At 40.5% G+C, this 21,141-nt stretch overlaps 1 protein-coding gene across 1 annotated transcript; it reads left to right on the forward strand.

Moving 5' to 3' along the window:
• Positions 1 to 1,970: 1,970 nt before the first annotated feature.
• Positions 1,971 to 17,569, forward strand: LOC142715072 (hippocampus abundant transcript 1 protein; the record flags this gene model as incomplete). Its single annotated transcript, XM_075848660.1, has 7 exons — positions 1,971 to 2,189; positions 5,805 to 5,918; positions 6,032 to 6,103; positions 7,414 to 7,526; positions 8,745 to 8,842; positions 13,265 to 13,425; positions 15,582 to 17,569. Coding segments are annotated over 7 exons (984 nt in total), but the record flags the coding sequence as incomplete, so codon positions are not given.
• Positions 17,570 to 21,141: the final 3,572 nt, after the last annotated feature.

Raw genomic sequence — 21,141 nt, forward strand, 5'->3', positions numbered from 1 at the left:
GTTATATGGCGAATATAACCCTCACATAGTCCAGAGTATATAAGATATATTAGGTCAGGAGTAGGTTATATGGCGAATATAACCCTCACATAGTCCAGAGTATATAAGATATATTAGGTCAGGAGTAGGTTATATGGCGAATATAACCCTCACATATTCCAGAGTATATAAGATATATTAGGTCAGGAGTAGGTTATATGGCGAATATAACCCTCACATAGTCCAGAGTATATAAGATATATTAGGTCAGGAGTAGGTTATATGGCGAATATAACCCTCACATAGTCCAGAGTATATAAGATATATTAGGTCAGGAGTAGGTTATATGGCGAATATAACCCTCACATAGTCCAGAGTATATAAGATATATTAGGTCAGGAGTAGGTTATATGGCGAATATAACCCTCACATAGTCCAGAGTATATAAGATATATTAGGACAGGAGTAGGTTATATGGCGAATATAACCCTCATAGTCCAGAGTATATAAGATATATTAGGTCAGGAGTAGGTTATATGGCGAATATAACCCTCACATATTCCAGAGTATATAAGATATATTAGGTCAGGAGTAGGTTATATGGCGAATATAACCCTCACATATTCCAGAGTATATAAGATATATTAGGTCATTCTCAAATTATAGAAATTCAAAAACAACTCCAGCATTCAAGTAGTGCTTAAATGATCCATAGTTCATTCCAATGCATAGATAAAATTCAAGTTGGCAAAAAGAAAATTGCCATGCTTAATCATTTCAGCCGCTACAGGCCCTTAGTCATCGAATGCGCTATGTGACTTCTCAGAAAAATTTGTCTCAACACCTCTTAATGTAATATTCCCAACTATTTAGAACCTGCGTCTGCTAAGTCCTTTTTACTTGGACATCGTGATCACATGTCTAATAATGGACACATGGCCGCAACTCTTGCTGGCCACATCAGGGCCGTGCCAACCATATGCTGTATATTACAGTTTGATTTTACAAAAATAAATAAAAAAAGGCTAATATTCTGAGCTGTGCTACAAAAAAATGAAAGCTGGAGTTTGATTTGGATGCTATGTCTAATGGCTCTGTTTAGTCTTCGCTTATTTGTATACATAAGGCCCTATATGCATTATATTCATGTTTATTATAATACAATGACAGTTGTCTGCAAAACTGAACCTACACTTTTCTAAGAGACAATGGAAACTTCCTAGGCTTTCTGTGACGGGTGACTGTTTTGATGTGGGGGTACCACCATTTGTATGTCTGGTTATTTCCATAAACCCCTAGAACCTTTCCAGAAAGATAACAAAGCAAATCCCCATGTAAACACAGAAGAAAAGTTGGACTTTGCCGAGATTCTGCTTGTATAAATAACACTCAGCAATGTCAGGATGTGAGAGGAAGACGAGATGTGTAATACCGAGCTATTTACAGATACACATCCTTGTCTGAGAGGGCTACAACTTATTTCATTGGATTTCTTATATATGTTAGTGGTTTGCTAGCTGTAGCTCGCCAAGCTGTCAGACTATGCTGGGAGTTGTAGTCTAGTAACAGCTGGAGAGCCACATATTACAGATCATTGATATATGTAGTGCTCCTTTTTAAAGGGGGTTTCAATCTCATTATGTGATTGCATATCGCTGATATACCATTACTTTTCATTAAAGGGTGTCCGAAGTTTGGGACCCCCACCGATCCGCTGTGCGACGGAGATATAGGGTTCAGTTACGTGCTGCAGATTATGTTTCAGAAATTTCTGCGACTGAAAATCCGTTCCAATCATCTGAACCTCCTGCAGATACAATCCCATTCAGATGAATAGAACACTTTTTTCATTTGCAGAAATCTCTACAACAAAATCTGCTGCATGTGAATCCACCCTTATACCATCATATTTTGAGATGGGAATGACCCTCTAGGCTTTATTTTTAACTTCTCTTTCTTACAGGATGTTGATCTGTGTTGTACTTTTGCAGGTTTCTGCCACATTTGCAGCTAGTTTGGTCACTAGTCCTGCCATCGGAGCTTACCTGAGTCATGTGTACGGGGACTCTCTCGTGGTTCTGCTGGCAACAGCCATTGCACTGCTTGACATCTGTTTCATTTTGGTGGCTGTTCCAGAGTCTCTTCCAGAGAAAATGAGGCCGGCATCTTGGGGAGCTCCAATCTCTTGGGAGCAGGCAGATCCATTTGCAGTGAGTGATGAAATTACATATCCATGCATTGTATCAATTCCTGTTTATTATGTGGGTTTTAGAAAGACAAGTGGATGAGTCCTATGTACTTCTCGTCACTGCTGTGTAGATGACGTTTGGTGCGTTTATTTGTTAATTGATTCTGGTCCTCTGTGGTTTATCCTAAGGATTAGTGATCAATGTAAAATCTTGGAAATTAAAAAGGGGCAGAATTTGTTCCGTGTTCACGCTTCTATCACCCAGCTTGGTTTGTCGCAGTGACAGCCCTGTTCTAGTTAAATGACAGGAAATTGTAATAATTGGATCAGTCTATCCATCTTTTCCAAATTAGCAGCCCACTGTGGAAATTTGTATGGTGATGTGAAGGACGGCATTTTCACTGCCTTTTATGCAGTTCCCTACACACAAAATACTTGAAAAGTACTGTAGTGTATAAAAAGAAATTACAATTTCATACCTTTTTAGCTCAATTTGTCTGCCCACCCAGGTCTGATTGGTCCTCTAACCTATTTATTATTTGTGAAACATTGGGCCTCATTTATCAAAAGTTGTCTCAATGCCCACAGCAAATCATCAGAGCTCGGCTGTCATTTTTTTTATAAACATATTTTTATTGAATTTTTCTGTAAACATGCAATATACAACAGAATTTAAAAAAAAAATTAGCAGATAAACATATGTTGTGCAGACCTTTTTTCTTTTGAGACGCAGCCCAAGACAATTTCCTGATGACCATAGAAATGCTTGATAAATTGCTTCATATTCAAAGTTACAGGCTGGACATATGGTGACAGTTTCTGACATTTATCAGCACATCAAACTTGAAACCCTCGGACACTACGACAAGATTTTCATTTTATCAGAGCAGTTTAGAAACTTATAGCTGCATTGTGGTTGGCTGATGTGGGCATCAAGGCTAGTATTGACCATTGCGGCCATTGTCTTTCTTGGGCTCAATGCACACAATGCGTATTACGTGCGGCAAATCTGCAGCGTAAGGGCTTATTTACACAAGCGTGTTAAACGTCCGTGGGACGGCCGTTGAAACAGCGGCCGTCCCACGGATCTATGTAATTCAATGTGGCCGTTCACACAGCCATTGTTTCAACGGACCGTGTGAAAGGTCCGTTCGAAATAGGACATGTCCGTTCTTTTCGTGCATGCCTCCATAGACTCTCAACTATGGGGGATGAGTGACATCGCGTCCCGCAGCGCTGAGCACGCTGCACCTCGGACGTGAAAAACTGCAGTTTTTTATGTCTGAGATGCGCAGCGCTAGTGTGAATCAGGCCTTATACAGTACCAGCAAAGTAAATGAGATTTCAGGAAATTTCATGTACATGCTGCAGGTTTTTTCTGCATGTAAATTTACTTGCGGTCTGTATTTAAAAATCCGCAACATGTCAATTTATCTTGTGTTTCCGCGTGCGGATTGTATCTGTCTATGGGTAAGGACAAACACACCAAAACCTGCAACATGAAAACACTGATTTTACGCATCGAAATGTAAAAACTGCATTGAAAAATGCATGATTAGGTGCGGTTTTTACCTGCAAATTTCCTGCGTTTTCCTTATGTTTTGATGCGTATTTTCCAGACCAAAATACGTAACATTTGCATGGAGCCTTAGGCCTCCTTCTAACACTTTTTTTCAACAATTTAAAAAAATAAATAAATCTAAATGTCAAGTGTTTTTCATGTTGTAACATTTTGTACATACATTTTCTGTGCTTTCTGAAGTCCTATAGAGAAGCCTATAAGAAAAACTGAAGAAAAAAAAAAAACACCATACCCAGAGCATGATGCAAAAAACCCCACAAACCGAAGTGTGTGTGTGTGTGTGTGTGTGTGTTCATTCTTTAGTCCTATTCAGTTAGCCAGTGGATACATTATCTGTAGGTTATACCATCTGTGGGCTATACCCTTCTACGATGACATGCACTATAAGAAATGTATGTGAGAGAATTTCTAATACATGTATATTAGAAAACTATGTTTTCCTATTATACAAATAAGTAAAAAAATAAAATCTGGACAACCCCTTTAAGTATTGCCATTTTTATATGTAACTTAGGGAACCATTCTGTGATCTAAGCTAATGTCTAGCTTCATACAGCTTATATTACATTTCATCTGCATGTGCTGCTTGCTTTAGGCATTGTGGGAAGGCGAGCACAAGGTATAGAATATCATTGTAATGGCCTACTGTTTTATTCATTTTTCCCCTCTTGTCTGGCCCTTAAAGGGGGTTTCCCACTAAACACGTATCCCCTATCCACAGGATAGGAGATACATGTGTTATCGCTGTGGGACCCCCGGCAATGAGAACGGGGGACCTGAAAGTCCCCTGAAGTGTTCCATGAGAATGGAGCGCTGCTGCACATTCTCGACCAGTGCTCCATTCATTTCTATGGGACTTCCCATAGATGTTCTGGTTTGGGAGGTTGATAATTATTGTTTTTTTTTGGAGGGGGGGTTTTTGTGTGTAACTTTGATGTTGAATACGGCTGTGAAATTGAACCCCAGGTTATCCCTTACATATAATACTCGTAAAGGGACACTGGTGACCGTTACTTCCCCCGAAGTCTCTAGTCACTGGAGTGAAGGCAATTTGGAAGACGCTCCCCTCCTTTGTGTTCATGTACAATATTCTAACTTCATGGGAATGGATAAGAAAATATATAAATTCCTGTAAATAACATAATTTATATCTGAACTATATGGATGTATTGCTAATTTGGTTGATATTGTGAAATATGGACCAAAAATAATTGCATAATGTCACAGCATGGCTGCTGCTGGCCCATGAGTGTAGTTCTTTCCATCCCAGCCTTTTTCTTTTTTTTCGACATATAAATACCATATATAACTTCACGTATTAGGTTTACACAAGAGAGATACATAGATGCCTGTCCAAACGATGAACTGGTTCTGCACCTGCTGTGCTTGACGTGCGTTCTGACGTGGCTCTTATGCTTGCTATTTTTAGTTCTTGGTCCGTTTGTTTGCTTCATCATTTTACATAATAGATAGCGCCACTAGTGTCCGTTATGCAGGGAAAGTGATGCTTTGTGCTTTAACCATTACGCTAAGTGTGCTTTGTGACCAAGAGAACAAGCAAATTGAGCCTCTATTCATGCTGAAATGCACTAAGCTGCCTGATCACATCACTTCAAGGGGCAGATTACACGTGTGGAGTGGGCCCTCCCAGCCATTCATCAGAGCTAGAAGTGGTCACGTGACACAGAGCATGCTGGTAGTTGTAGTTTTATAACCGATGGAGAACAGGTCGGAGAACACTGTTCTATGGAGTCTGAGGAAAAGAATGCATTTGTTCTGACCCTTTGGTTGACCAACCTGGCTAGTGCCCACTTGTTCAGCTTTGATGGGGCAACATACCTATAACACGGCTACTTTGTATTACTTAAATTCCTGTGCTTTATTACATTGTTGTTACTCCTCTCTTCTCCGAGTCTTGTATCTATTTTTTTTTTTCTCTGTTACTGTTACGCTGTGCTGTCCCTGCTTTAGTTGCTGAGTCTGTAGTTAATAGATGGCTATGTCTGAATTATTTCTGTTATTTTTAATTTTACAATGGTTTCTTTACCCCCTCAGTCTCTGAAGAAAGTTGGCCAGGATTCAATTGTTTTGCTCATCTGTATCACCGTATTCCTCTCCTACCTCCCAGAGGCTGGGCAGTATTCCAGCTTCTTTCTGTACCTCAGACAGGTGAGCATATTCCGCTAGGATAAGAAGAGCTGGAGTTAGTGGTGTACAACTATTTATGGAATTACTGGGTATTTACTGATAGATATATATTATTATTTTTTTCTTACTATCAGATTATGAAATTTTCTCCAGAAAGTGTGGCCGCCTTCATTGCCGTTTTGGGAATTTTATCCATCGTTGCTCAGGTGAGAACATACTGGAAAAACTTGTAAAAATGTACGTTTTTGCAGAAGGTTTGTTCTTTGAAAAGACCCAGGTGCCTGCCTCTAGTCTGGTATCGAGGGTGCCAATGCACTTACTCTCAAGAACCATAAAAATTAGAAAATGTTCCGTCGTTTATAGAGGACCTCAGAGAGGAGGTAGAAGCGAAATGTCACTAGCATTAAAACTGTGTAGACTAAGGTTAGATTAACTGTGGTTATTCGGGACAAAAAAAAAAAATGCTTCATTTTAAAATCTCAATTTGTGTTTTAAATTGATTGATTAATCATAATGGCCATGTCCAGTATTTAAAGAGGAGCTGTCACCTCTCCTGACATGTCTGTTTTAGTAAATACTTGTATTCCACATGAAATAACAATGCTGGAGCATCTTTCCTTATAAATCCGTGTTCTGCCTTTCTTTTGTTTCTATGGGAAATGCATTAATTGACAACTGGTTGTTGCCATTCTCAGAAGCGAGAGTGCCTACACAGTGACACTTCTGGGAATGGGGCTTAACAATCCTTGTGTCCAGCTGCTGACAAGAGATGGGAGGCTCCTGCTGTAGCCGGTTGTCCTACAGCCAGACACAGAATCGTGTTCCTAAGGGCCTGTTCACATCACCGTCGCTCAGCTTCCGTTTCCCTCACTTTTGAACTCAATAATTTCCGTTTGTCGCCGTTGTGACAGAGTTTCTTTGCTTTGGACGGAATCAATAGCGCAGTCGACTACGCTATTGATTCCGTCGAAACGACGGAACACTACCACAACGCAAACCATTAGCTAGGTTTTCGTCACCATTGAGTTCAATGGTGAGGGAAACGGAAGCTGAGGTTTGTTTGCCTTTCCGCTGAGGGGTTAACCCAACGGAAACCTCCGATGGAACCCCTCAGCGCAAAGCGATGGTGATGTGAACACAGCCTTAAACAACATTGCTTATCAAACTGTGAGGTGCAGCTGGTAAGGAAGTTCTGACAGAAGTGAATATTTGATGCCTTTCTACGGTTGTAGCAATCTCTGGTTTAGCAACATAATTAACTCCCTTTGGGCTTTTTTTTTATTATTCTACTGGGTTTTGGAAACAAAATGTAGACAAATTAAGGTAATTTATAAACATTTTGGCATGAATTAGACCAATGTTGAGGCACAGGCATCACCATGTTCTATCTAGCTGATGAGGTCCCAGTAGATGATTGAGAAGCCGTGAGCTAGAGAGTTTGTATGCTTGTGTGGCACTATTTACATTTTGCCGTTCTGCATTTTCCTACATGGTTTTCTTGTTTTTTTTTGTACAGACGATTGTTTTAAGCTTACTCATGAGGTCGATTGGAAACAAGAACACCATTCTACTTGGCCTTGGATTTCAGATATTGCAGTTGGCTTGGTATGGGTTTGGATCAGAACCTTGGTAAGGACATCATTTTTCATCACTTATAATGGAGAATGTGCCGTCAGACACTTGTTTTCCACTGATTGCAGGGAAAGTCTTTCAGCACTTTTTGTTCTGAGCTCACAATCTGTTAATACAAATAAAGCACATCCTGAAACTAGAGAAGGTAGGGGGTGAGCTGACATGCTGATTAGACAAACAGGTTCCCTCCACAGTTCTGCTCGAGGCTCTTCTGAGGCACATTGATAGAGAATAAATAAAAATGTATTCATGGAGCCAGCTTGTGTACTCCTGCTGTCTTTGTCGACTAGATTATTCTTTTGAAAAGTGCTGGTTACATGAATATGCGTGTGTGTATATAGGTTTCTGGCTAAGTTCACCTTACCGTAAGTATACGTTTACCTCTCTTCCGTCAGAGGAAGAGAGCATCGAAAGATTAAACGGAAAGAAACGGTTCCGTTTAAATTACCTGATTTCAATGGCAATCCTTTTGTTTCAGTTGCTTTACGTTTGTCTCCGTTCGCTAGGTTTCCGCTATTTTTGAAAGGAAATCAAAGTGCAGAACTGCGGAAACCTAGGAAACGGAGACAAACGGAAAGTCACTGAAACAAAATAATTACCATTGAAATCAATGGTAATTCTAACGGAACCGTTGTTTTCCATTTAATTTTTCGATTCTCTCTTCGTCTGACGGAAGAGAGGTAAACGTATATTAACAGTAGTGTTAAAGAAGCCTTAGCAATAACTTGCATTGCTTTGCAAAATAAAAGTATACGCGGCGCCCACTAAAAGCAGCTTATGCTGACTCCGCAGTGCTGGGATCAGAGGTTGGGAGTGCCATCGTTTACACTGCTCAACTTGCCCTTATAGGTAATTTACCTAGAGTTTGTGTGAACCAGACAAGCCTTTTAAATTAATGAATTGTTAAACGAGGGACATGTTTAATTTGATCCATGGTGAGCTTGGCTGGGATTTACTGCATATAGTAATGATTTTTTCATACCTACTGTCCACTACTGTAATTTTCCACAGCAGCCAAATGTGCTGTTGTAGTGAACAGGATTGTGTGTTTGTGGATGGGCAGCTGTGATTGATGGACAAGATCACAGAACCGCTAATCCCAGTATTTTCAAAAGATGAGCTGTCTTACTGTACACCCTTGTAAAAGAGAAGTTATACTTGAAGGAAATGATTTGATTACCTTTGTAACCGTTTTCTTTATGCGGTCACTTGCAGGATGATGTGGGCTGCAGGAGCTGTTGCTGCTATGTCCAGCATTACATTTCCTGCCGTTAGTGCTTTGGTTTCTCGCACTGCAGATGCAGACCAGCAAGGTAGGTTGGCAGAAATGATTGTAGTACTGATTGTGTGTATGTCAGAGTTAAAGGGGTGTTCCCAGAATGGACTTTTATCACCTATTCACAGGATAGGCGATAATTGTTGATCGCTAGGGGCTCCACCGCTGGGACCCCCAACAATCAATAGAACGGGGTCCTGCTTACTGCACCCCTCTCCTTACTGCACCCCCAGTAGTAATTAGGAGCTTGAATGGAGTGGTGGTTGAGCATGCGCCCGCCGCTCTATTAAATGTCTATGGCTATGACTGAAACAGCCAAGCGATGTATTCGACTGTTTCCGTCATTCCCATAGACATTGAATGGAGAAGCAGCGTGCATGCTTGACCGCCACTCCATCCAATGACCTTTTCACTGCTGTTGAGCTGTGAAAAGGAGCGGGTGCAGGGTGGTTTGGGTCCCCCATTCTCTCAATCAGCAGGTCCCCCAGAAATAAGATAATTATCACCTAAAATATAGATGATAGTTGTCCATTCTGGGAATACCCCTTCAATGTAAGGCCCCATGCACGCGATCGTAGAATTCATCCGTAATTACGGTCCGATTCACTTCTATTGCCCATGGACACCTTCCCGTATATCTACGGGAAGGTGTTTGTGCCACAAAGAAGGCTCTGAAAAAGATAGGACATGTCTTATTTTTTTCTATTTACGGACCGTGCTCCCATACTATATATGGGAGCATGGCCCGCAAATGCGTGTGGCTGTTCGCAGCTGTCCGTGCCGTTAATCTCGGAAAGTGATTACGGGCAAGTTGTGCGCAGGGGGCCTTAGGCCCTGTCCACACGGATATTTTTTTTTATGCGGTTTATGCCACAGAAACAGTGGGAAAAAACTGCCAAAGTTGCCTCCTATTGCTTTCAACGGGAGGTGGAGGCGGTTTTGTCCCGTCCGCCTTAAAAACCATATTGAAATCAATGGGAGATCGAAAAAAAACTGCTGTAAACGGCCGCAGAGTTTGTTTTTTTACGCGTTTTACTCCAAAAACTCTTTTTTTTTTTCTTTGCCTGTTGAAGAAAGAGGTTAAAAAAAAATGGCAAAATTTGCGGCAAAAAACACTTGTGCAAAACCACCTCAAACATACCGGAGCTGATTTTTCCTTAGTGTGTATTCAGACGATGTGGTTTAGGTTCTTTTAAAATCTTATGCATTTTTACAATAATTTGACGAGAGATTTGAGAAATTTATTATGTGGTTGCGTTTTTTTTTCAGGTGAAACACGTTAAATAAATGTATTTCACTTGTAAAAGCTGCAACAAACGCATTAAATCCTTATTTTTTTATTTTTTTTTGTGGTTTCATACGCAGCTCAACCGCAGCGTCAGTTTACATCTTAATACATTTATACCTGTGATATTTCCTTATAGATACCACATTACTGTTTGGATAGCATGGTTTATAATCATATGTATGCACAGAAGGCTGAGTGAATAATGAGCTTCTTGATTAATGTACGGGAGTTTGGTACTGTATGACAGATGTACGGTGCTGTGCGACACAGTAGTCTGGGGTTGCATAGATTCAGGTGTCTTGAGCTGCGCAGTACCACAACTCCTCTGGTACATCCTCAGTTTATTTTCTCTATGCTGGAGTCTTTCCCCACAATGTTTTACCCTCCTTGGTTACGTTGTGAACTATAAGGGTTTCCTAACCATCAGACACCCAACAGTGGGAACTGCCACCTGGGAACCTCACTGATGCCAATAGCAGTTTCTTGCAGTATATTTGAAGGGCTAGTCCACACATAACGGAATTGCTGCAGAAAATTTCTGCAGCATTTCCGTTCACACTTGCAGACATTACGCTGCGGAAAAACCGCACCAATTCCTGTGTTTTTTACTGCAGAAAATGGTGCGGATTTTGCTGCGTTTTTTTCAAGTCTGTGAGATGGTGATATCTTCTCTGAAAAACGCAGCAATTCAGTCCATCTCCGCAGCAGGAATTGACATGCTGCAGAACGAAAAATATGCACTGCAGGTGAATTTCTGGTCTGAAATTGTATGCAGCGTGTGGGTGAGATTGGTTAAATCTCATCCACTTTGCTGCTACTGTATTCTGTGTATTTTCCATCCGCAATTCCGGGCGGAAAATACGCAGAAATTACGTTTTGTGTGGACAAGCCCTAACATGTACACACGATTACCACTCCACCATAATGAACGGGAGATGGAAGCCACTGACAACCCCACCATTTATGACATGTCAGATTGACAACTCCTAAAGTTATGACTGGATTAACTGGTTGCCGACACAGGACGAGTATGCTCGTCCTGAGCGGCGAGCACTTCGCGCATTAGGACGAGCATACTCGTCCTGTGTGACAGCAGTCTCTGCCGTATCTGTGTGTGCGATCGAGAGCGGGGCAACGGCTGTAATACACAGCCACGGCCCCGCTCTGACAGCGGAGAGGAGAGAAACATCTTATCTCCACTGTTAACCCTTTGAACGCCGCGATGAAAGCAGATCGCGGCGTTCAAAGAGGGGGGACTGCACATTGATCGCGTCACAGAAAATAACTGTGACGCGATCAAAGCCCACAACTCATATGGCCAGACAGCCCAGGGTCCAGTGAAGGACCCCAGGGCTGTCTGAACATATTTCCTGTTGTTAGGGCATACTGAGGTATGCCCTAACAACTGCCTGTGTACAATCAGTACACAGGCTGATGTACTGGCATATAGTTACAAAATCAAAATGATAAATCCCTTTTATGGGATTAAAAAGTTAAATGAATGTAAAAAAAAAATAATGGTAAATAAATAAATAAAAAGTAAATAAAATACACACACACATTTTTTATAATAAATCAACTTTTTAAAATATAAGTCCCAAAACATGAAATAATATAGACATATTTGGTATCGCCACGACCGTAACAACCTGTACAACAAATGTATAACATTATTTATGATCGGTGTATGGTGTAAAAAAAAATATATTAAAACTGCTGCGCAACTGCTTTTTTTTCTGCATTTTAATCGAATTAAAAATGTATAGAAATTAAACGACAATGTATTTGTACCAAAAAATGGTGCCTACATAAAGTACAACTCGTCCCGCAAAAAACAAAGTCTCATACAACTACGTCGTACAAAAAATAAAAGCGTTATGAGCGTCGGGATGCAAAGAGGGAAATGTAAAAAAAATTGCTCTGTCCTCAAGGCCAAAATTGGCCGTGTCCTTAAGGGGTTAAGCAATTCCAAAATTAAATCGCTTTGGACTGTTTTGACCTGACGTTGTAACCACAGGATTTTTCGCTTTAAACAGGTTCTGGATTAACCTTCGATAAAACCTGCCGGTATAAAGCCATTCATGCAAACAGTGTTTTAATGCAAAAAGTCTGCTATTATTTCCTGGTTTTGTAACCACAAACTTTAGCCATTAATGTCCGAGCAACTCTCATTGTTATGACATCCCCTTTAAATGGAACCCTCAATAGAGATTTATGGGATTCCCTACAGATGGGAGCCTGTTAAAGAGGCTCTGTCACCAGACTTTGCAACCCCTATCTGCTATTGCAGCAGATAGGCGCTGCAATGTAGATTACAGTAACGTTTTTATTTTAAAAAAACGAGCATTTTTGGCCAAGTTATGACCATTTTTGTAGTTATGCAAATGAGGCTTGCAAAAGTCCAAGTGGGTGTGTTTAAAAGTAAAAGTCCAAGTGGGCGTGTATTATGTGCGTACATCGGGGCGTTTTTAATACTTTCACTAGCTGGGCGCTCTGATGAGAAGTAACATCCTCTTCTCTTCAGAACGCCCAGCTTCTGACAGTGCAGATCTGTGACGTCACTCACAGGTCCTCCATCGTGACGGCCACATCGGCACCAGAGGCTACAGTTGATTCTGCAGCAGCATCAGCGTTTGCAGGTAAGTCGATCTTACCTGCAAACGCTGATGCTGCTGCAGAATCAACTGTAGCCTCTGGTGCCGATGTGGCCGTCACGATGCAGGACCTGTGAGTGACGTCACAGATCTGCACTGTCAGAAGCTGGGCGTTCTGAAGAGAAGAGGATGTTACTTCTCTTCAGAGCGCCCAGCTAGTGAAAGTATTAAAAACGCCCCGATGTACGCACATAATACACGCCCACTTGGACTTTTACTTTTAAACACACCCACTTGGACTTTTGCAAGCCTCATTTGCATAACTACAAAAATGGTCATAACTTGGCCAAAAATGCTCGTTTTTTTTAAATAAAAACGTTACTGTAATCTACATTGCAGCGCCTATCTGCTGCAATAGCAGATAGGGGTTGCAAAATCTGGTGACAGAGCCTCTTTAAAGTGGATGAAGCAGAAAATAATATATTTTTTCTCGGATGGTTAAATTGCAAATAATAATAATATTAGAATAAAATATTCTTAATGCAAGTTTTTTTTTGTTTTTTTTTAACTTTTGCAGGTGTTGTCCAGGGAATGATCACAGGAATTCGGGGATTATGTAACGGACTCGGACCTGCTCTGTATGGTTTCATATTTTACATTTTTCATGTGGAACTGAATGAAAACCCTATAGGAGAATCAGAGCCGAGGGACAGGGTGACTACATCACATTCGCAACAGGTAAATACATTGAAACGTAAATACAGATTACTATAATTTTCTAAGAAAATCTTTTTTTGTTGCCATGTATATGTTATAAAAGCTATTTCAGCACTTCATAACCTTATATTTACAGTTGTGTTATTTTAAATGGACACTAACTTGTCAAGCAAATTATGCTGATCTAATCGTATACAAAACTGCAAAATAATGCAGAATACAAGTCAAATAATGGCCAGAACATAGTGTTATTCCTTATGTACACGCATATGACCGCTTATTCTGAAACGTTGGCTACACTTTAAGGGTATGTGCACACGGTAACTGGCTTTTACGTCTGAAATTACAGACTGTTTTCAGGAGAAAACAGCTCCGTCGTTTCAGACGTAAATGGTCCTCCTCGCATTTTGCGAGGCGTCATTGAAGGCCATAATTTTGAGCTGTTCATTGAATTCAATGAAAAACGGCTCAAATTACGTTACAAAGAAGCGTCCTGCACTTCTTTGACGAGGCAGTAATTTTACGCGTCGTCGTTTGACAGCTGTCAAACGACGACGCGTAAATGACAGGTCGTCGGCACAGTACGTCGGCAAACCCATTCAAATGAATGGGCAGATGTTTGCCGACGTATTGGAGCCGTATTTTCAGACGTAAAACGAGGCATAATACGCCTCATTTACGTCTCAAAATAGGTCGTGTGAACCCAGCCTAAGGACTATTCTGACAACACCATTTTCTGACAGGTCTGCTCATTTTACTTTCAGCCATGTTTTTAGGCGCCCTGCTGCTCTGGTTATTAGATTATATTTCAAGGCTGATGATAACTTTAAAGGGAACCTGTCATAAGCGTTTCATCTATTAAACCTGCAATACCTGGTGGAAGTGTGTGTGAAAACTTTATGTAACCTATAATTATCTTCTATGTCGGCTCTGTAGCTTTAGTATTCAGTTTTAGTGTTCCTGCGCCGTATGCTAATAAGCATGAGTCATATCTTCGTTTGAAAAGAGTGATATCTTCATTCCTCAAGCCTTTCCGAGTTAACTCCGCCTCCATAGTTTTGATTGACCGATCCTCGCCTCCCCCTAGCACACATGAAATCCTGTGCTTGCGCATCGATGTTCTGGTGCATGCGCACAACGGAACACCATAGCGGTGCATGCGCAGTAACTAACTTTGAGGCCCGGACGAAGCAGGGAGGGATGTCGGACCATACATGACGGGCACATGCGTGTGATCTTAGACGAGATTTTGACATTTTTGGTGGTGGGCAGGCATAAGAAGAGGAACAAACGAGACTGCCGGATTTTTACCATAAAATTCGCAAAATGTTTGCAGCCCGTTATTTACGGTCGCTGGAGGAGTTTAGGAGAGGGGATAACGGCAATGAACTTTTAACAGCAGGGGTGAGTAGAGTTCAATAGGTGAAAATGTTGGTGAAAGGTTCCCTTTAAGGCTAGATTCTCACATGCACTTTTTTGAGCCAGACACAGGAGTGGATATAAAAGAGAAGTTTAAGTCCTTCCTTTATATTATTCCCTATACTATTTTGTATCCACTCCTGATTTTGATGGACGTGTGTCTGTTGAGTGTAATAAATAATCCAGTTATTACTGAGGGTATGTTCACACACACTAATTACGGACGTAATTCGGGCGTTTTTGCCCCGAATTACGTCCGAAAAATGCGCCTCGATAGCGTTGACAAACATCTGCCCATTGAAAGCAATGGGCTGACGTTTGTCTGTTCACACGAGGCGTATATTTACGCGCCGCTGTCAAATTACGGCACGTAAATAGACGCCCCCGTCAAAGAAGTGACCTGTCACTTCTTGGGGCGTAATAGGAGTCGTTATTCATTGACTACAATGAAAAGCAGCGCCAATTACATCCGTAATGGATGCGGCGTTCAAGCGCCTGCACATGCCGTTACGGCTGAAATTACGGGGATGTTTTCTCCTGAAAACATCCCCGTAATTTCAGCCGTTACGTACGCTGCCGTGTGAACATACCCTTATGCGGTCCCTGTTTTTCGGTTGAAGGGGTCTTGAAAACCAGAGCAGCTTGAGTACAGTTTTTTTTTTTTTATTTTATTTGTTACGGGCACGTGATAAGACTGTAAAAGTACTGTATTCAATTTCTGACAGTCCTCAATAAAATTTCACTCTGTTTCTGTACAGAATTCTATCATCCCTGGACCTCCATTTCTGTTTGGAGCCTGCTCTGTGCTTCTTGCTCTGCTTGTAGCTTTGTTTATTCCGGAACACACCAATCTGAACGCTCGCAGCAGCAACTGGAAAAAACATGGAGCAGGGCACAGCCATCCCCATAGTCCTCCGGCACCTGGGGAGGGCAAAGAACCTCTTTTGCAGGACACAAATGTATGACAAATGCCTAAAAGACAAGGCTTCTGCCGCTCACGTAGTTGCATTCCACTCAGTTATGACCTGAGGCACCTGCCGGACCAATTTGTATTTGTCTGAACGGAAAGGTCAACCAAGAGTCCTCTCCACTCACAGGACTAACCACCGGCCCAACGTGACTATCCTGCGTTCTCAATTCAAGCAGGGCCAAATCTTCATCCTTTTCTACTTACAACCAGATTGCCGAAGAGTCCGGATATAAATCTATTCTATCTTCTGAGTGCCAGGTTGTTGTAATTGAAAAAAAACTAATCTGTATGTACAGATGTAAATGGTACAGCAGGTGAACCTGCTGGTATGGCACATGCCATGTGCTAGCTTAAGAGGCTCTCAAGTCATTTTACTGGGGAACCATGCCAACATAAGGGATAATAGCTGTGTGGCTGCATGGTGATCATGACACAAGTTCCTTGAGGGGGCAGACAGCCCTAATGGGCCACATCGCTAGTATTAAAGCTACTAGCTCTTGTTTGTACATGGTTCTTCAGTGAAGTAGTGTAACTTTATGTTCTCTCTAGCAATTATTTTTATTTTTTTTAAGACCGCCAAAGTACATGCATCTTACTTTGCTTACTCCATTTCGATAGTTTGTTTGCTATTCTGATGCCGTTGCGAGCATCACCACCCCCCCCCCCCCCAGCCCATTGTAAAGGTAGGTCATTAGAGCAGATCTCACATGATTACAAAATGACACCACTTAAAAGTGATAGTGAAGCTGGTTCTACCAGTCTGGTAGCTCTGCTTGTCCTGGCACAATTTTGGAATCTAATTAAATGCTGTTAAACAACTAGTTTTGCTGTGTAAACCACTTAGCCTTAACTGAAGCTCATGAACTTATTAGCAGAAAAATACTGTTGTAATGTTTGAGAGAAGGCAAACGTGTGACGCTCTTAATTCAGCAACAGCTGGCAAACAATGCAGCGGGTGCTTTCTAGCGAATAAAGGGTAAAACAATGGAAATGTTGATGCTTTGAGCATTCAATTAATATGTATTTAGACCCCATGCACCCGACCGTGCACTATTTTTGCTCACATTAATACGTATAGGAGCACAGTCCGTAAATGCGAAAAATAGGACATGTCCTATTTTTTTGCAGCTCATTTCTACCACTCGGACACACACCCGTAAATATACGGGAAGGTGTCCGTGGCCAATAGAAATTAATTTGTCAGTCTTTGAAAACTACAGTTGTGTGCATGGGACCTTATAGGTGAACACTTGGGAAGTCTGTTCACTGCTTCATCTTGTCTTATGGCAAGATAAGAATTAAATGTTAGGTAAGATGGATTATGGATCATGACAATGGAAGGCGTTTCTTATGTACTTATGATATCACAATATTGGCTTTCAACAATGCAGCTGCTGTTTTCATCTGTTAATTCACCTGGATATGTGTTGGTTTACTTGTAAAGAAATCTAAAATTCTGACTGGACACAGTCTCCTCCTTGGTTTGTGCGTTCAAATTAGGGCTGCGCTGCTGAACAGGATCACATCCATTTTTGTGCTCAGTCACTGTTTCAGATAATGTTGAGTAACTTGCCAAATGTTATATTGTTTCTATTTCAACTCTTGCCATTTATACTTAATCTGTTTAACATTCTGTTGGCTTTAATTTACAGGATCTTCACACCTCACTGTAGCCCGCCTCTCAGTCAGTGTCTGTATCCAACGTGCTCTATTGTGGGAGATGTACAGGATGATTAGCCAAGTACAAGATAAAATAAAATGTTTGCAGTTACTCAACATTGTATTTAGAATGAAGCGAAATAATGCTATATGGCAAAGATTTCAAGCCTTCGCTGTGGATTCATTACATCCAAGAGTTAATTTTCATTTAGTCATTCAATTAACTTCTGGTTTAGGCCTTATTCACACGAGCCTCTGCAAAAAAGGGGAGTTTTTCATCAGTGTGATGTGCAGTGAAAGAAGCTGGGCTGGAACAATGAGAAGTGTATGACGCGGATTGGTCACTGATTGGTCAGCCTCATACACTCCTCTGTACAACGCCCAGTTGGTAAAGTAAAAACACGCCCAGTTGTCTATTAAGAAAGTAATTAGCATAAATCTAAAATTGCTCATAACTTGCTCAAAAATTATTGTTTTTCAAAATAAAAACCACAGCTGTTACCTACATTACAGCGCCGATCAGATTATGTAGGAGATAGGGCACTTATAATCTGGTGACAGAGCCTCTTTAAGCGGATGTTGCACTGACGAGAAATATGTTTTGTGTGAATAAGGCCTAAGTGGCAGTATGATGTTATACTGCGTTACTTCTCTTGCTGTGCCATCCAGGGAGCTGCTGCTAGAAGATAAGATGGCTTTGTGTAAAGTTATATGAAATAAACAGAGCATGGTGATTTTTATTGGTTCCTGGGAGCAGAGGCCAGGACCAAGGACAACGTTTTTTTACAAGCACATTAATGGATAATGTTTTGCAAAACGTATCTTCCAGGTATCCACAATGTTAATATATATATATATATATATATATATATATATACATAGAAAAAATCGAGCAAAGAAGCAGCACTCAATAGCAAAAAATGAAATTTATTCACCCAACACAGCAACGTTTCACTTCCTCCATGGAAGCATTTTCAAGCTTGAAAATGCTTCCATGGAGGAAGTGAAACGTTGCTGTGTTGGGTGAATAAATTTCATTTTTTGCTATTGAGTGCTGCTTCTTTGCTCGATTTTTTTCCATATACCTTACTGGGAGAACGTCACTCCCTGTTATTTGAAGCTTAGCACCAGCTGTTTTTGTTTTTTTGCACAGTGCTGCTCCTATTATATGTTTGTTTCTATATATACACATATATATATATATATATATATATATATATATATATATAGAGCGCTATCTATCCAGTCCAAAAACGATTGAACACAGCACTCCAACACCGCTAAATATTAGGCCATGTGCACGTTACCAGAGGATGAATCGATTCCCCCAACAAATTTGTAGAAAAAAAAAACATAGGGCAAAGGAACGGCACCAGGACTTCAATGAAGATGAAAAATGGTTGCTTTATTCACCTCAAGTGAACAACATTTCGGTTCAAGACAGAACCTTTCTTAAGCTCTGAGCTTGAGAAAGGCCCATGGGGACTGCTAAAACATTGCACTGTCGTATGGGTGAATAAAACCTTCTTTCACTGAATTGGAACCTGTGTTGTGCTGCCTATTCTTTTGGAAATATCTATCTATTATATATAGATAGATAGATAGATCTGTATAAATAATAGTCATGGGCCCCTTTAAACCGTATTTCATTTATTCATTCACTGAATCGGCACTGAACCTCCCAGAACAGAAAACACTTACAGATCTGGCTCCCCTTTCATATAGTAATGCAGTTGATTGTGCAGCAAAAAAGGCTAAAATATGATAAACAATCAGGATTTTATTCTTCCTCAGACCGTTCCCTTTATATATTGTACCACTATCTGTTGGATGTTTTAATCTCCGAAACTTGAATATGCAGCTCTGTTCCTGCAGCTTGGCACATTGAGACTGTACATTTGTTTGTGGCCTTTTTTTTTCTTTTTTTTTTTTTTTTATATACTCTCCAGAATGCCAGAAGCTGGCAGGTCATTCATATGCTGGCACTTGATATGTTTAAAGAGAAGACCTTTTATGATGAAGACGCTCCAAAAAATAAAAAAATACCGCTTTATAAAATAACTGATGTGAATTTATCTTCTATAATTTGTGTATATTTTTGCTTGGTTATTTAAAGTGTTTTCTTTGTACAGTACAAAGTGTTGTATAATTTAATAGAATCACTTTTGTTTGGCTTGATACTTTGAACATTTCTCATTGGCGAAGATCTGAATGATGTACGTTTATGAATAAACCTAAATATTTTTATATTGAACTTTGGAATATACTTAATTATAGCTGGAACTCTTGCACCTATTACCAGAGCTGTAAATGTTTTCTGCTAAGTAATCAACTCATTACTCAGTGTTGCATGTTCCAGTTATTAAATCTCCTTTCTTAGTGAATGTGCTCACATTTAGGGTAAATTAACACATAGATTAAATACTGCTGATTTTCCGCAACGGATTCTGTTGTGGAAAATCCGCAACATAATACAGTAGCAGCAAAGTGGATGAGATTTGAACAAATCTCATTCACACGCTGTGTAAATGAGCAGAAAAGGACGCTCAAATTGACCCTAGGGATTTTTTTAAATCCGCAGCATGTTCGTTGTATTTGCGTAATCGCCGCATTTTTGTTCTGAGTTTTCCCCATTGAATTCAATGGGGAGGAAAAAACAGCAAAAAAAATAGCAGATGTTGTGATTTTTGCTTCAGGAAAGCTGCGATTCCAAACAAAAAAACGCAAAAATAAAACTTATAATTACCTAGAATTCTGTTCTTCGTTCTGTCCAGCCTCCTGGGATGACGTTTGAACCCATGTGACCGCTGCAGCCAGTCACAATTTATCGTCCGGAATTGCCTGTGGTGCCCAGGATGAATAGGCTGTGTGCTTTTACGCAGCATATCCGGCCTGTGAACATAGCGTATGCTAGATCTGGTAAACATGTTCTTTGTTACCAAGCAGCTACACTTTTAGTCCTTTTACAGGTTTGGACAAGTACAAACAAGGAAAGACTGGTCAGATGATTTTTAAAGAGTATTTGCACTTTTGATCGGTGGGAGTCCGGGTGCTAGAACCACTATTGTCGCTGAAACTACGGAGAGCAAACGTTCAGGTTCTAAACTCTTCGCCTTCGCATACAGTAGCATAAGATCACCAGTTACTCATACCACCTCATCTATTCCAGGATCATCCAGGTTTTCTAAGGCACTGTTCACATTTGTGTCCATGGTGGATCTGTTCTGATCAGTTAATGATGAATCTGTTTGTGTTTTTTTATTCTATTGGAAATATGACTTACCCATTACAAGCCATCAGGTATGAGTGTTTTTTTTTTTCCTGAATACAATGCAATATTTAGCTATGCCACTTTAAGGGTATGTTCATATGGCCTATTTTCAGGCTGAAAAATGGGAAGCAGAACGCCTCCAAACATCTGCCCGTTGATATCAATACGAAAAATTGTGTTCTGTTCCGACGGGGCATTTTTTATTTCCAAATGGCCGCGTAAAAAATACGCGAAAAAGTGCATATCACTTCTTATGCCGTTTTTGGGGCTGTTTTTCATCGATTCCATTGAAAAACGGCTCCAAAAAGCACGTAAAAAATGTGAGTTGCTAAAAAAAAAAGTCAGAAAATCAGGAGCTGTTTTCGATTAGACACAGCCCCGTATTTTCGGACGTTTTTGTTTTGTGTGTGCACATACC

The sequence above is a fragment of the Rhinoderma darwinii genome, unplaced genomic scaffold, assembly GCF_050947455.1.
Source record: "Rhinoderma darwinii isolate aRhiDar2 unplaced genomic scaffold, aRhiDar2.hap1 Scaffold_443, whole genome shotgun sequence".
Lineage (NCBI taxonomy): Eukaryota > Metazoa > Chordata > Amphibia > Anura > Rhinodermatidae > Rhinoderma > Rhinoderma darwinii.